The following is a 17,853-nucleotide window of genomic DNA, read 5'->3' as shown; positions in this document are numbered from 1 at the left end:
GACTGATTTAATAAAAAATCTGGATTGACCCGGGCAAAAGCTAGCCCTCAACCCACTGACATTTTTTTATTATTTAAAAAGATGTATTTTGAGAGGTGGGTTGAAATCTAATTTTTTTTTTAAAAAATAAAATTGCATTGTTTTAACAAAAAATATTCAAGAAAAATTAATGAGTTAAAGATAGATTTTGATCAAGTTAGCAGGTTTTTTATGGGTTAGTCAAGTATTTTTCTTTGATTTTTTTTAATCTAGATTGTTCAAGTTTTGGGATGGTTATGTCCTCAATAACTATTTTTCAATACAGTAAGGATGAATTATTAAATTTTAATAACTATAAGGACTAAATTTATCTTATCTATTTTCTATCTCCATGACGGTATAAAAGAAGAGTACACAGTACCTCATTCACAAAATTTCTAACATCACCCCTTCCTCACGCACGCCCACATCACGTGCGCGCCTCTCTCATAATTTTCTAAATATAAATAAACCCCATTTAAACCTAATTTTCGATTCCGCTTCTTATTTTTCATTTATTTCCCTTTGAAGTCCCTTTCTCCCCCGCCCGCTCTCTCCTCCTCCTCCTCCACTTCAAACCCTAACTTTCCTCTTATCCCTCATTCTCTCTCTTCAGGTTTTTTTTTTTTTCCCTCCACTCTTCTCCTCTCAAGTTTCTCTCTTCGTCGTAGCTAGTTAGCTAGCGGAGGAGGAGCCGAAGCAGCAGTAGAGGTTACTGAGTTTTGGATCTGAAATTACTTATAAAGAGAATGGAATTCGGAGGTGGTCACCGCAAGAGAGGCAGACTCGACGCTGCTTTTAATGGCAATGGCGGCCACAAAAAGACCAGACAAGGTACGATTCTTTTTCTTTATTTTTCCATCTCTCTCTCTCTCTCTCTCTTCTATATATATATATATTACATTTAAATTATATATATATATATTACATTTAAATTATATATATATATATATATATATATATATATATATAATTTGTGCTTCTTAGTTAGTTCTTCTCTGTGGAAATGCTCGGAATTTATTTGTTAGTTAATTAAATAATTTTTTTAACTAATTAGGCTAAGTTTGTTTTAGGATTAATTAAGAGTTAAATTGTTAAATATATTATCTGTTTAATTATTGAGGCATGTGTTTTAGTCTGTTTTTAAGGTAATTGTTTATAATTTTTTTATTTTTCTAGTTTAGTTTTTAGTGTGGTTAATGGATTTTTTTTTTTGGGAATACGGTAGGCCGGTGCATAAATTTATTTTATTTTTCTTGATTTTTGGTTGAATTACTTGCTCTTGTTCCTGATGTGAATGAATCTGCTTGGTGTCCGGAATTGCTCAAGTGAAGAAAAAGCTGAAAAGAAAATGTTGGAGTTGAATTTTTTTTTGAAAGATGATGGGATTTATTTATTTTGGTTTTTTGGTGGGTAATCAAAAGCTTAAAAAAGATAGGGTTTTAGATTATCTTCTAGCTTTATTGTTTTTGTAGTGCGGGATTTTTTTTTAAAAAAAGAGCGATGGACTGTTTTGGGCAGGCACTTTATTGTTTAGAAAACTACTATTGGGTTGTTATCTATACTTGAATGTTTAATGGGGTCACGTGGTTTATCTATTTCTATAAAATTTTACTATTTGCATTGTTTATATCATATAAAATCATCATGTTATCAATGGTAATGAGAATGAGTAACATGATGAGAGAGTTTCTTAAAGCTCGGAGGTTAATAAATCACTGAAATCTTAACTGAGAAAATTAATTAATTTTGGTGCAACAGAAATGGAGTCCTTTTCAACTGGTATAGGAAGCAAATCGAAGCCATGCACAAAGTTTTTCAGGTTCAAATCTTAAACCTATCTAAAATAAATAGTCAAAATGCTGTACATCTATTTGTAATCTGTATAAATTGTAAAATAAGGTTTCTTACAAACTTTTTTTAATTGCAATTTGAAATCACTGTGATTTGGACTGATGGATTGGGAAGTTAAAGTTGTGTTACAGGTTTTCCTCTAATAACCAAGACAATTGAACAGAAACGGTTGATTTCAGAGAGTACTTTTGGATAACTACTTGCTCGGACATAGTAAACTGAAAGAAGTTTTACAGGATGCAAAACTTGCCCACCTCAATGGCTATTCATAATTTGCTATAATCTTTGCAAGTAAAAGCCATGATACATTGATGGGTAGCTAAGAACTGCCTTATAAAGCCCGGAACAGGCTCCATGTGACAGTTGAATAAAAGCGTAGTTCAGTGTGTGATGTATTTTGTTTCTGTAGATGCAATGTTTGTTTTGTTCGGCATCCTATAACATCACTGATGAATGCAACAATCATTGGACTAGGGTTTGTTTTTGGCTTTTATATGATGCTCTGTCAAAATAAAGACTATCTTTGGATGACTTAAGTGGTTATATGTTAGCTCTGTTTTGCATTCTTAAAAATGTTTTCATTGCTTTTCAATTATCAGCCAGAAGAAAATGTCTCTCCTGTAATCTGTTTTCTGAGACATAAAGGCCTGAAATTCAATAGCAACCTTTTTTTTTTCATTTGTTAAATATTTGAAGGAATTTGTTTTTCTAAAAAGTGTTTGCTGACAGTAGCTGATCTATTGATTTCAATGTGTTAATTCTGAAAAACTATGATCAAATTAAATTAGGAAAGATGAAAAATTGAAAAGATTGATGCTGGTGATAATTGTTTGTACTTTTATTTGGGGGGGGGGGTTGAGGGTATTGCTGGGAATGAAAGTGGACTTGTGGTTACTGAATGTATTGGGATTGATGAAAGGTTTTTAAGTATTGCAGAGGGGGGTGGGGTGAGGGTATTCCAAGAGGATGATGCAGGATCAGCAACTTATAAACACATTCTTAATATTAGTTTCATTAAAAGGTGGATGTCATGATAAGTAATGGAAACTCATTCAATCATGCTTAGGGGGGTGGGGTGAGGTATTCCAAGAGGATGATGCAGGATCAGCAACTTATAAACACATTCTTAATATTAGTTTCATTAAAAGGTGGATGTCATGATAAGTAATGGAAACTCATTCAATCATGCTTATCCACAGTGAAAATGAAAGAGAAGGATTAGCAGATAATTTTACCATTTGATGGGATCTTATGCTTGGGATGATGGGGAGGAAGATGGTGGGATGATATGGGATTGAGATAATTGGGATTATATGTAAAAATAAATGTGACATGCTTCTAGACTAGCAATGAGTAGGAAATTCAAGATATTTAGGATTCAAGTTAGGGTGCTTTTAGTTTTAGGAGTTAATGCAATATTGATTCAGTTACTGTAAATGCATTTGATAGAGCCACATATTTGTAAAATTTTACTTTTGATGTTGCTAGGCACAATAATCTGTTCTTTTAAATTGAGATTTTTGTTCATTTTGTGAAAGGTCTTTGGTTCTTGAACTCTTAAATTTAGTAACTGTCCCATGTTCTCAAAACTAAAATGGTTTGAAAACTTAAAATAAGTTATGCGTTCTATCAGTTTGTGATATGTTGTGTTTTCTCATAATAACTAATGTTGCGATTTGTGTTAACTAGCTTTTTTTTTGTCTCCTGTGATGTGGGTAATTTTATTGACAATTGATGTCAACTTCTGTGTTTGTGTTTAGACGATGGGTTTAGATAAATTTTTTGAATCCCTATTTTTTAGGCCTTCCCTAACACTGTTAATAAGTTAGATTTTGTAATTGTGCTTTCCAAATTTGCTAACATTTTTCATATATTTTTTATAGAGATTGGGTAATCTGCCTAATTGAGATGGCTGCAATGATCTCTGTTCTTGCTACTTGGTGCTTTGTTTTCTTTCTTTGTGTTTAATGCTTCATTGCTTGATTTGGTTGTCTGAGATAAGGTTGAATGACCGGGCTGTTAAAATATATTCTCATTAAGGTGGTGATGATTGCATTCAACTTTCAATAACGTTTCTAAAAACTTGCATGGGATGGATATATATTTAGTTTTTTCAAGTGATTGTTGGTTAATTCATGTTGTTCCATATGCTAATGAAATTGGAATATTTTCTAGATGTGTTATGGCATCATTAGACTATCAATGAGCCAATGGCCTTGGCAACCCTTTTCTGAATGCAAGTCAACCTTTTTACCTTGGTGCATCAAAACCGTCTTTATTTAGTAAAAAAATATACTCATACCCCCCCCCCTAAAAAATTGTGCATCAGTTTTTATTTTGAGTCTGATATTTAATTTGATTCTCTTGCAGCATTTAGTTGGAGAAATGTGAGCTTGTAATTTAATAGATTTGGTGCTGCAGAAAAGTTCTCATTGTCCGTCTTTTTTCTATGCTTTTGTTTTGCAGTACTTCTGGTTGCCCATTTGGTGAGGGATGCCACTTCTTGCATTATGTTCCTGGTGGCTATAAAGCTGTGTCCCAAATGCTTCCAGCTCTTCCACCAGCCTCTAGAAATCAAGGTGCCCCACCCCCTTCTTTTCCAGATCGCTCTTCTCCTCCATCCGTGAAGTCCCGTTTGTGCAATAAATACAACACAGTTGAGGGTTGCAAGTTCGGTGATAAATGCCATTTTGCCCATGGTGAGTGGGAGCTTGGGAAGGCTTCTGCTGCTTCATATGATGATCCTCGTGCCATGGGGCAAATGCAGGGCAGGGCTGCTGCTCCATATGATGATCCTCGTGCCATGGGGCCAATGCAGGGCAGGATGAGTCGGCACATGGAGCATCCACACCAAGGTCATGGTGCTGCAGCAAGCTTTGGGTCATCCGCTACTACTAAGATCAGTATTGATGCTTCACTTGCTGGAGCCATCATTGGGAAAAATGGTGTTAACTCTAAGCATATCTGTCGTGCTACTGGAGCCAAGCTTTCCATAAGGGAGCATGAAACAGACCCTAAAAAGAGGAACATAGAGCTTGAGGGTTCATTTGATCAGATCAGTCAAGCAAGTGACATGGTTCGCCAGCTGATTTCAAATGTTGGTCAAGCCTCTGGACCTCCCATGAAGAACTCATCGATGCATTCTTCTGGTGGATCAAATAACTTCAAGACCAAGATCTGTGAGAACTTCAACAAAGGATCTTGCACTTTTGGGGATAGGTGCCACTTTGCACACGGTGCCGAGGAATTGCGCAAGTCTGGAATGTGACCTCACTTTCTCTACCTCGTCTCTCCTCTTCCTGTGTTAGGACATACTCTTGTTATAGCCTTTGGTGTTTGGCGTGGTTACCAAGTATTTTGGGATTCAAAGATAGACAGATGCCATCTCTAAGAGTTCTAGGTTTTTCTTTTCGCAATTTTTATGATCTCTTTGTTGTTTATTTGTTTGTTGGTCTGCGATCGTTACTGAAGTCTCGGGATAAATCTCGCCAGGTTGAACTTAGGGCTTCTTTGTGGGAAACAGTTTACCTACCGCTTACTGGTTCAGTCTCTTAAATTTGGTTTTGGCACTTTAATAATTTAAACTTGTTCTAATGAAATAGGTTTCTGAATGAAATCAAGCATAAGAGGAAGCTGGAGGCCGGGAACAACCGGCCTCTATTTTCCGGCAAGTCTTGAAATGAAATGAATGCCATCTTCCGGCACATGGTTTGCGCTCCTTCCAGCATGTGTCGGTCATGGGATTCTGATGAAGTAAATTTCCGATTATAAAACATGAGAGGGCAAATCATCCCTTAATGGTATCACTTTTAATAAGATGATGCCGCCATTGCTCTCTCTAAACATTCCAAATGCCGTTCGTCCTTTTGGCTGCTTCTCTAGCCCTTCTTCTCTCCTCTTCCTTTCTGTACTTGATCCCACAGGCATTACAGAGTGTCTAAAAGGATGAAGCAAAGAACATCATCAATCGGTGTTGCAACTTGGCACAGCACACAAATGTAAAATGTTAATGAATAGCAAAAGAAACTTCTTCCTTGAAAGTTACCTTGGGACCAAGGGGGCCTGTGCGCCACATTGGTGTGTCATCGGTGTTGCAACTCCGGTTACTGCACCTCTTATTATGGTCAATAAAGGTCCCTTTGCATTGGCGGCTAGAGCCTCTCCTAAATGAACCAGAGGAACTTCCAATCTCACCATGATCACCATCCCAAGCTACTGTGTTGAGTGTGCGACCGTTCATCGTTGGTGTTTGAAAGTTACCAGGATTGCTGTTGATGCTACTGCAGGATTTGGGGTAAGCAGCAAATCCCACTGCAGAATCAGCAGCATGTTGAGTGTTCATGTAATGGACATGGCTCCCCATCATCTCCTGTGGCCAAGATCCATGAAGATTGTCTCCATTAAGCCTCCCATGGTGATTTAAACCAGCACTAGCCATATCATGATGATTTGTGCCCTGTATAAGCCAAGTTTGAGATTACTTTTTAATCGGTTAATTAATGATCATATTGTCTAACAACAACAACTCAAGAAAAAGCACTTCCATCAAGATATGAAATGATAATTAATTAAGCATATTGAGATCAAATTCCATACAATCAATAGCTATTTGCCCTGCAGGGAGCATTTGATTAGTAACCCATGGATTCCTAATTACATTATGTGATTTTATTTAATTAGCATTAGATCATAATTAAAACAAAATGGGTTCTGATCATGATTATTTTTTTTCATTTTCTAATTTAGATCTACAAGTTCTTAAGCAGGATTCTCAATGCTATGCTTTCATTATCCTTAGCATATGAATCTATTTCTTTATTTAATAATTTAAGTTTAAATTATAATTAACGTAGTTTATATTTAATTATTATTTATTAAAAAAAAGAAATCCCCATCATGTAGCTGAAGATTTAACACACACGTATTTATTAACTCATAGCAACTATAGTATACAGAGATAAACATACCTTTGGTTGCTTTTGTACATGGAAATTAAACTTTTTTTTTCTTAACTCTGCAACCATATCTAAAAACTAATAATAAATATCATAGTTTAAATATTTTCTGAGAATGAAATTACTTATATTTGAAACATATATGGAAATGCTTAATTAATTGTCCATTCATTTTCTTAAATTAATATTTCAAGTTATGAAAAAAAAAAAAAAATCCACACAAATTACCTAGCTACCCTTCCATTTCTCATTTGTATAAAGTTTTGAATTTGATATATATATAATAAGGAAGCGTCCATCAAATTGAAAAGGATATAAAACGAGCTAGCAACTATATCACGGTATTGTTGTTTATTATCATGGATTATTTGAAGCTTACCCCTTTTTATTTTTTCTATCAAAATCAAAAGAATAAACTATTTATAAATTGGAATAAAATTATCATGGATACATCAAATCAATAATGAACAAATTTAGACCATCTTATTAGCATAGTATCATTTCTTAAGAAACAAAATTATGTAAGATAATTCCTCAAGTGACTTTCATGATGAGTTCTCTAGATGATACTTGACACAATGGATAATGAATTTGAGCAGAAATTCATAAGAACTGGGCAGAATATTTTGTTTACAAACTTCACAGTAGTTGATCAAATCAGTGTAAGAGTGATACCTGTGAGAAAGGAGCATTGAAGCTGAGGATGGCTGGTTGATGGGTCTTGAGGGCCCTATTAGACCTCAAGTATTGCTCAAATCGTGGTTGATCATCATGATCATCTGGCAATCCCAATTTCAGAGTCAAATCCACATTGTTTTCTGTGTTATTCTGATGATCACAACCCCCATTCCACTGATCAGTAGCCTGATCAAACCACTGGGATTCCATGAATATTCTTCGCCCAGATCAAAAACCTTTGCAGACAAGAACAACACAACAAATTGACCATGCAATAATATTATGAGATAAAATTCATAGAATCATGAAAGATAAGAGGGAGAGGTGGGCATGCAAGAAAGTTAAAAGTGAAGCACTCAATGGATAATTGGATACCGACAAAAAGGCCTGGAAGACTGCCAAAGATACTAGATACAGACACACTTTTAATGTGAAGTAATAACAAAAATCATCATTAGGACAGACAAGCACACTTACTATAAATTCTTGAACGTATAGTACAGTACTTACTACTGTATAAATTTGTACTTGATTTAAGGTTGAATGTCCCTCCTTGAGGTTTAGAATCTTATCATCCGAACCCTCTGATGACTTGTCTCAGATCCAGTGTTAGCGTGCGTCTGTTAATGATAATACGGTGCACCGTGGCCTTGTTCCCGCAAGAATAAGCAGATCATCCAAGGTCCATGCAAATAAATAATTTGTTTTATATCTCTGAAAGATGATGACGGATAGCATAATTAATTGTTTTAGCAATTTTTTTTTTTTTATTACACGGTGAGAGTTAATTCTCGAGTTAGCTTACATGTCAACCAATAAGAATATATATTTTTTATATTGACAATATTTTTTTTAATTTTTTGTTTTTCTTTTTGAAAAATGCAATATATATATATGTTTTTATTTCTTTTACGCTATGCTTTTTAATGTGTTTTGAGCTTATTAGAAATTATTTTTTATGAATTTAGCATGCTTAAGAGACTTTATAAATTAATTACTAAAAGATAAGAATTTCTGCATTTTATATTTCGGACCTTGCTTTTTATGAGAAGTTTCTCATAAAGTTATAATTATAGAATATGAACGTGAGCTGAATCAAAATTAAAGTGCATATATCAAGCTTTTCAGGAAGATATTATGGATAGAAATTCGAGTTTATTTTGAATCTCTAATTAGCTTGCAAAATGGGGTTGAAATCCTATTTGTAGCAGGATTTTCTATTTTCATACGACAGATTCAAACAGACGTTTTGAGTCTCAGACATCAAAATCATATGATTTAAAAGCCCAAAATCATCTAAACATTCAGGACTACAATGTTTTTGTAGGATATCATGTCAGATAAAATCATTTTGAATGCAAAAATCCAAACATAATATGAAGGACGAGATTAGTTTCCTGATTTGGTGAGAAAACTAACAGTGTCGAACATTTCACCATGGCTGAGAATCTAACATAGAAACGGTGGGCTTTAGAATTCAGGAATGGTGCAGATCAAGCCTCCAACATGCCATGAATGAAATAATACAGCTGGGATGATTGGATAATGCAAGAAGCCAAGTCTAAGTTGCAGTAGAGTAGGAATTACAACAAAATAATGATAGTAGCAGAGTCCATTTTCAACATATATTTTAAAGGATTTAACCAACGTTAAGGACTGGATAAATAAGGAAGGAATTAAGTAACATAAGTACTTCTAATTAGCCTAAGAATCCCAAAGAAATCTAGTAGCCAATTGAGAGAATAAATAGAGTAGAACACGACTGAAACAAGAGCTCTATAACATTCTTTTCTTCTTTGTTTTTGTCAATTTTCTAGCAACTATAAACTAATTCCTAAATTTAGTTCAAGAGGAATACACACCATAACCATTAGCAAGTTGTGAGAAGTAATTTATCATTGTAATTCTATATTCATTGTCACACCCCCTCAAAAAATTTTATAAAGGCACGACATCGGCTGGCGATTTTCGTTGTGTTCTGATGATTTGGTTCTTTGGAGTCGCCACCTAGTATTTGGTCACTAGGAACCCTAACTGGTCTTTCAGAGATTCTAAGGCAAGGGACTGGTTGCGTAAAGGGAAGGTACTAGCATCCCTAGTACGCCCTACCTAAGGTAAGCTGCTTGGTGTTTGGTTTGCTTTATAGTCTATGGTGTTGGTGTTTTCTAATCCCGTCAACTCGTAAATCGCAAGGATAAGAGAAAAAAAGAATGAAGAAAATTTCACAATTCTTAAAAAAAAAAAACAATTACTTTTCACGACTCGTAAACCGTGGAGAAAAAAAATTAAAATTTTGAAATGTTCTCGATCGCAACCAAAGCTTCTTTCAAACATGCGCGTTGATTTATTACTCCCGATAATATTTTGGATGTTCGTCCTTTTAAGGATTTCTTCATCCAAACATTAGCAGTGAACAATAACCACAACTTCTCCTCCCAAAATAAGATTTTTATAGTTTTTGGAATATTGGCCAATACCCTTTGGAGTTTTACAAACAGGTTGTAAAATCCACAAATGCAAGAAAATGATTTGTGTTTAAGAAATCCATGTGAAAACACATTTTCAAAACTTCCAATATTTTTTTTTTATATATAAAAAAGAACATTCAAAACATGTTAGTGTATTGGCCGTATGCATGAAAACAAAACATTTTTTTTTAGTAAACATTTTTTTTTACGAAAACCGGGTATTTTAATACCGAATTTGTATCTTGACAATATAAAAATACAAACCAGTATTGACCCAAAATACAATAATAAAATTACAGAAAAATCACAAATTCTTTGAAATAATTTTTTTGAAGTTTTTTTATTTTTTTATTTTTTTTTTTTGCATGGCTGGGCTGAACCCAGCAGGCCTCATGTGAACAGTGAAATAAATATGATGTGAACAGTGAAATAGCATTTCACTGTTCACGTGAATTATATGTGATGTGAACAGTGAATTAACATTTCACTGTTCAAGTGAATTATATTTCACTTCAACAGTGAAATGCAAGGAAATGGTGCATGCACAGCGACGAAGGGGGTGCAAACCTGGTGGCAGAAATGATGTTGAAGACGATGGCGAACACTCCCCGTGATGCTGGTGGCGGTGGACAGGAAGCCAATGGGGGCTCACGATGGTTCTGACGGTGGCAGTGGTTGGGAAGCGCAACTGTTTTCTGCAGTATTTCTTCTTCTTTATGTAGACGCACGTACCTCTGTCTTCCTCCTTTTTACTTGTCGCACCCCAGAAAAAATCCGAAGCGAAGCGCGGCATCGGGCTGGCGATTTTTCATCGTTGCGTAATGTTTTGCTTTGAATTCGTTCGTGGGAGTCGCCACCTAGTAATTCATTGAGGGCTACTAGGAAACCTGATGTACTGGTTATGTCAGAGATCGCGGGTAAGGGACTGGTTGTGGTTAGGGAAGGTATTAGCACCCCTAACGCACCCTACCTGAGGTAAGCTGCTTTGTTTTCTGATGTGGTTTGAAAATTTAAAATATTAATTAAATTCTAAGGCTTGAATAAATCAGTTATTAAATCCCCGAATATATGTAAAAACTTGTTCTTACATTTTCATGGAAAATACAACTTGATTTTATTTGTCCTTGAGATATTTAACCATTTTTAAAAAATTTAAAATATTAATTAAATTCTAAGGCTTGAATAAATCAGTTATTAAATCCTCGAATATATGTAAAAAAAACTTGTTCTTACATTTTCGTGGAAAATACAACTTGATTTAATTTGTCCTTAAGATATTTAACCATATTTAAATTAACAATTAATTCTTTTTGTCTTTTTTTATTTTTTATAATTCAATGTCATAAGAAAAAAAATACAAAACACACAGCACAATTTTTTTATTATTTATTTTTCTTTTCTTTTCCATCACATTTATACAATACAAATTCAAAACATCAAAATAAAAATTACATTAATTAATTTAAAATTTACAAAAAACAGCCCCAACACAATCTGGAATTTATGGGGCACCACCGGAACAGTGTTGGAAACATATTCTGGGCAGCTGAACACTGGTGGCGCGTGGTCACTGGCGGCGCGTGAACCCACGCGCCGCCGATGGAAAACCTGAAAAACAGAGGGGGCTGGAGCGGCTCCTTCTCCTCTTCCTTTCCTCGCCGGCGGCGAAGATCACCGCCACCTGCAACAACAAAAAGAACTCACAAACAACAATCGATTTTTATTTTTATTTCCGTTACAGATCTGCTTCTCTTTGATCTGCAGAAACAGATCGGTTCTTTTCCTTCTTCAGATCGATCTTGCCTCTGTTTTCATTCCTCTGCTGGTTGCTGGATCTTCGGACGGCGGAGGGCTGGAGGCTGGAGCTGCTGCGGGGGAGATCGGGTGGCTGTCCGGTCAGTGAGGAGATCGCCTGCAGCTGTGTGGCTGTTGGCAATTCTGCTGGCGTTCGGCGAGCCAGCCGTTGCTACTGGAGGCCGAATGAAGGAGAGAAAGCTGGGTCGAGTGGAGAAAATTAGAGGAAAAAGGAGGGAGTTGTGGTGGTGTGGTGGTTGACTGCTGGGTTTAATTTCAAAGAGAAGGGAAAACTGTGAAGATGGAGGCACAGCTGAAGGTTGAAGATGAGAAGAGGAAAGAAAAAAAAAAAAAAAGAAAGGAAACGACAGCTGTGGCTTGGTTTTCTGGCTGAGGAGAAGAGATGAGGATGGTGCTGTGGAGTTTTTCTGTCCGTTGCTCCTTTCTCCTTCCCCGATGGCAGATCGGGCGGCGAGGTTGTCCTGGCTGTGAGGAGAGCGACGGCTAGCGAAGGGGCGCGTCCGGCTGCTGTGGCGACCGTCGCTGCTGAGGAGATCGGAGAAGAAGATGCTGCCGAGAGAGGGGCTGGTTCGGTTTGCTGCTGTTTGGGAGAGGTTGAGAGTCAGGGACGAGAGACAGAGGTGGAAGGGGCTGGTCCGGTGCTGATGAGAGGAAGATCGGCGTTGTGGGTGGTGCTGGTTTGGGGAAGAAAAGAAAAATGAAAACGGTGAGGGGGGCTGTCCGGTTTTGGAGGAGAAGGGAGAGGATTTTTATTTTTTTATGGCTTCGGGTCAGGGCTTGGATTTGCTGGTTGAAGGGGAAGAAGATGGAAAAAAAAATAAAAATGGTGAAGAAGGGGAGTAGTGAAAACCGGCTGCTGAGGGGGGGGCCGAAAATCAAAGAGCTAAGGGGCTCTTTTTGGTGAGCGGCTGCAGGGGAGAAGAAGAAAATCTCCAACGGGACTGGGGACTGTGGGTACTGCTCCCCTACTGCCGGGACCCGAAAAATGGCTCAAATCTCCCCTTGCCCAACTGGGGATGAGAAGAAATAGGGGTTTTTTTCATTATGAGGAGGGCCACCATGTCGGCGGGAAACAAGGAAAAGAAGACCATGGGTGGGGGCTGAGTTCATCATTTTAGCCGAAAGAGAGGGATTAAATAATGGTCTTGGGTCAGGGCAACGGCTAGTTTCGGGTGAAGAGAAAAAAATTCTTAGGTTGCCCCTCCTTTCAAAATTCAAAATTCCCTTAGGCAAAAATATTGTTTCGGCCTCAAAATTGGTCCCTTAATTTTCTTTTTCTTTTTTTTTTGTAAAATCTGATTTTTCTTGTTTTTTTGTATTTTTTTGAAAACGAGCAATATCAACGTCGATTAAAATACGGAAAATCAATTATTTAAAAAATGACGCGTGAAAAGTCGGACGCGTTCGAAAGACCCTTAAAAATTTAAATTCTTTTTTAGACGACGTTGAAAATGCTAAAATGATGAAAATATATTAAAAACATATTTTTTGGATTTTCTTTGTTTTTCTCTATTTTTGGATTTTTTGAAAATATATCAAAAGCATGGGTCAAAAATTGGGTAGCAACAGATGCCCCCTCTTTACAATGCTTACGAAGCATAAATCCTCGATGTTTTGCATAGTAAGCTTTGTAAAGAAAAACTTGTCTTTCTGCTTAAAAAAAAAACCTTTCTTTTTTTTTTTTTTTTTTATTATCCTGAGATCTCATCTGGCGACCTCCTTTACCAAAACCAAAGAATGCGTGTAGCTCGGTCAACCTGAAACCCTAATGGAGATTCCCTTTAACCAAAGCTACATGAGATCCCATCTGGCGACCTCATTCAACTGGAACAAAAAAAAGTGTAAAAAGCGGTCTCATTGTATGGGTGACGAACCCCAGAAAAATGATGGTCTCATTGTATGGGTGACGAACCCCAGAAAAATGATGGTCTCATTGTATGGGTGACGAACCCCAATGGAAAGGAGGAAGAGTGGTCTCATTCTTTGGGTGACCTACCCAGGGGGAAGAATGGCCTCATTCTTATGGGTGACCTACCCAGGTAAAAAAAATGGAGGATGGTCTCATTGTAATGGGTGACCTTCCCAGTAAAAATGGTGGTCTCATTGTGATGGGTGACCTACCCAAGTGAAAAGGGGAAAGAGTGGTCTCATTCTTTGGGTGACCTACCCAGGGGAAGGAATGACCTCATTCTTATGGGTGACCTACCCAGGTAAAAAAAGATGGAGAATGGTCTCATTCTTTGGGTGACCTACCCAGAAAAGATGATGGTCTCATTGTGATGGGTGACCTACCCAAGTGGAAAAAGGAAGAGTGGTCTCATTCTTTGGGTGACCTACCCAGGGAGAGGAATGGCCTCATTGTTATGGGTGACCTACCCAAAAAAAGAAGATGGAGAATGGTCTCATTCTAATGGGTGACCTACCCAGAAAAGATGGTGGTCTCATTGTGATGGGTGACCTACCCAAGATGGAAAAAAATGTGAAGTGTGGTCTCATTGTAATGGGTGACCTACCCAGATGGAAAAAATATGATGAAGTGGTCTCGTTGTGATGGGCGACCTACCCAAATAGAAAGAATATGAAGTGCGGTCTCATTGTAATGGGTGACCTACCCAAAAAATGGAAAAAAATATGAAGAACGGTCTTATTATGATGGGCGACCTACCCAGATGGAAAAAATATAATGAAGTGGTCTCGTTGTGATGGGCGACCTACCCAAATAGAAAGAATGTGATATGCGGTCTCATTGTAATGGGTGACCTACCCAGAAAATGGAAAAAAATATGAAGAACAGTCTTATTATGATGGGCGACCTACCCAGATGGAAAAAAAATGTGATATGAAAAGTGTGAAAAATAGGACTTACCTGGCGAAGTCCTGAAGGGATGACAGAAGAAGGGCTGGAAAACTTGGTGCTTCCTGATAATTCCCGGTCATAGGGTTTGAAAAAAACTCGGTGTTTCCTGACTGCAAGGGTTGAAAACTCGAGGCTTCCCGGTTGCAAGGTTGATCTATTCATTTCTTTGGGATTTTCTAATGGTAGGGTTCATCCCATCGTCCTTTTATTCCATGATCAAAACCGATTCTTTGTTATCATCACCACAATGCTTCTTTCTCTTTCCACCATCTTGCTAGACATCATTAAGGATTTTCCTGTAACAATTAAAAAAATATGTGCAAATGGTTGTTAGATGATATGCATGCATCCTTACCTGATTTGAAATATAGGTCCCCCCCCCTCTTTGATGCTTCATCGTCATAGGGTGCCTTTGTTTGCATTCCACAACTTTCCTTGTTCTTTCGATGTATTGACTCATTCATGTGCTAGCCATCCACTCAGCTGTAAATGCAGTGCCCATCCCGGGTTGTCTTTGATAATTACTGCTCGCATCGCTCATCAAGCTTGACAATGCCCCCAAGTGTGGTGATGTTTGATTCATCATGAAGAATTTTCTCTCTTGGATTCTTCTGAGAATTATCCTCTGATTGATTGTGTTTATCATGTCAACACCCCATCAAGATTGTTAATCAGTCATGAACTTGCCTTCGGCTGAAACACTATTCAAGTATTTATGGTCACCAGCCTTCATGGAACTGCCAAGTCATCCAGACATGGATCTCATGCTTTGCAGTAAACAGCTCATCATTGTAAGCACGATGTATTTCTCCATGGATTCCTCTTAGCTTGTCAAATCAGATCGTGAAAATAACTGCTTTGGCATCATCAATGATGTTCATGTTATCAACCATATTCATGCGGTGAAGTGTGCATTTGAGCTTCAAAACAAATGGTCCCACAGTCAGTCTTGGTGGGTGCATCCTTCCAGCATTCATGCACATGCAACTATGTGATAACATCGTTCAAAAATCATAACCATGTTGAAGATATTCTTTCTTTGCCCCCAGCTGATTAGAATGTTGTTTGTTTTTCTTCTAAGGGTCCACTGTATTGCCCCCAGGTGGTCAACCTTTCAAGGAGTTTTGAGAAGAGTTGATGTCCTTTCATGTCAAGGATTCCGCAAACTCAATTGATGTTCTTCTTTGTTTGACAATCTTTCTTGTTCTGGAATCAAATCTGACATTTCAACGATCATGTCTTATTCAAGTCTAAATGTTGAAATGAACTCAGAGAGATGTTTGTTTTTTTTGAAATTATTTTTTTTCTTTTGAAATTCAAATTTCTTTGGTCAAAGACCCAACACACTATTCAATGCAGTCATTTGATTGTCTTGTATTTTGAAAATAGAAATGACCCGTTGTAAGATTTAAAATGACTTTTTCATGGTTCTTTGTGTCCACTTTAAACTCTGATTTTGGGTATATCTTTTGATGGTCTGTGATGAGGTGGTATTTTTATGAACTTAAAAAACGAGATGCTCAGGCTTTATCAAGAAAGGTTGTTTCTTTAGCATTTATTTTATCAGCATGCATAATAACCAGTAGCTTAATTCATGAAGTCACGACCCTTATGGAAAAACTCTTCAAGTTTTGAGAGCGCCATTTATCGGTTCAAATTGCTTGCTTGATTAAAAAGGGCTTTTAAAAGCATGTAATGCAGGCTATGGTTCATGGTTGTGAAAGAAAGGAATTTCAAAGGCTCAAAAGGTGTTTGAGGGTTTCAACGACTTAGGATCGACATCAATTATTCATCGATTCTCTTTCCCTTGTCATCATTGTAGAGAAAATGACATATAACCTTGTTAATCTCAAATATCATAATTCTCTTAACATAGGCCATAATGCAAATCCAACTTTTCTTTGATGAATAACCAATCTAAAAAAATTTTGAAGACATTAGAGGCTTTATCTTAGACACACCAAAAGATATGAAGCATCGATTTTTCTAGTGTTGACTTTTGGCATTTACTGTCTTTTCTCAATTGAAAACTGCCTTGCCTCTCTTAGAATTGATAGACATTTTCTTTTCATTTCCTTTCCATTTTTTGCATATCCTTCCTCAAAGTTTTTCTTGGATGGCCCTCAATCTATGGATTTTCTTCTTCTAGCCCTTTCTCAAACATTGGACTTTTGTTCTAAGCTTTTCCCTTTATCCACTGATTTTATCCGTGTCTCCAAAATATTTCTCATTTGCCCCCAGTGTGGGGTGTGATCCTAGTCAGGGTTTCTTTTTGAAAGAAAGTATTTTACCAGGCTCAAAATGGGACTGCAAAGGATATAATTTTTAGAAAGTGAAAGGATATCAAAGATGGCCTTTTCTCATCTCAAACAAGGTCGGTTAGAACTGATAAATTTTGACCCCATCTAGTGTAATGATTGGGACTTGTAAGAGTCACGATTCACGAGTCCACAGCTACCGAAACCACTACATGTCATTATGCATACTGTTAAAACTTAGCTACATGATGTGTGGTTCAGTTTCAGGAAGTATGAGTTCAAAATTTGTTTGGTCACCTCATGTCATTTCAACAAGAATCGAGTCATTTTTACAATCAAAACACTTTTAATCTTCAGGATTGATTAGCCTTTATTTCATGTTGGAGTTTGATCAAAATATTTTGTCAAAGAAAATGTTAAACATCTGTTGATTTCAAAACAACAAAAAAAACAAAAGCAAGGCATGTTTCGTTGAAGGATGAGATGTGATCCCAAAACAAAATGCAGAATTCCAAAACAATATGATTGACTGTTCATCACCATTCTTGAATCAACTTTTCTGGCAATATTTGCGTTTTGCCAAGCACTTTCTATCAACATGTCATTCTGAAGATGTTCGGGGGACAATATAGCTAATGACCGACTCCACTTGTCTCTTGCTCACCAACTTTCAGACTCAATTCTTGCAATTCTTGAAATTGTTCACTTGAAACGGTTGACAACCCTACCATGACATCACATCTCTTATCTGGATTATACCACCTAGAAATTGGTGGTTGCATGGGATTTGTCGGAGTCAAGCAAAAATTCTGGAATCTGGCAGATACTGGCCGACAAACATAAGTGGCAGAGGAATGTCAATCTTGGCAAAGACATTTGAGCAATTGATGCTTGAGCGAGACTTGACTAGGCAAAATAACTGAGGTTTCTCAATCGAGAGTCATCTTCTG

The 17,853-nt window shown here is 36.9% G+C and overlaps 2 protein-coding genes across 2 annotated transcripts; one reads left to right on the top strand and one right to left on the bottom strand.

The window, feature by feature from the left end:
- Positions 1-488: 488 nt before the first annotated feature.
- On the top strand, positions 489-5,450 carry LOC118061345 (zinc finger CCCH domain-containing protein 14). The gene is made up of 3 exons (XM_035074777.2): positions 489-852; positions 1,780-1,840; positions 4,339-5,450. Exons 1-3 carry the CDS (start codon positions 768-770, stop codon positions 5,138-5,140), a joined length of 948 nt encoding a protein of 315 aa, XP_034930668.1. The 5' UTR covers positions 489-767; the 3' UTR covers positions 5,141-5,450.
- A 260-nt stretch (positions 5,451-5,710) lies between these two features.
- LOC118061339 (GATA transcription factor 29) lies at positions 5,711-7,715 on the bottom strand. The gene is made up of 3 exons (XM_035074770.1): positions 7,503-7,715; positions 5,918-6,328; positions 5,711-5,809 (listed from the first exon to the last, which is right to left on the bottom strand). Exons 1-3 carry the CDS (start codon positions 7,713-7,715, stop codon positions 5,711-5,713), a joined length of 723 nt encoding a protein of 240 aa, XP_034930661.1.
- Positions 7,716-17,853: the final 10,138 nt, after the last annotated feature.

Source organism: Populus alba, chromosome 3 (assembly GCF_005239225.2).
Source record: "Populus alba chromosome 3, ASM523922v2, whole genome shotgun sequence".
Taxonomy (NCBI): Eukaryota; Viridiplantae; Streptophyta; class Magnoliopsida; order Malpighiales; family Salicaceae; genus Populus; species Populus alba.
Note: the sequence above shows the minus strand (reverse complement) of the source record. Positions and strands in the feature narration are given on the sequence as shown.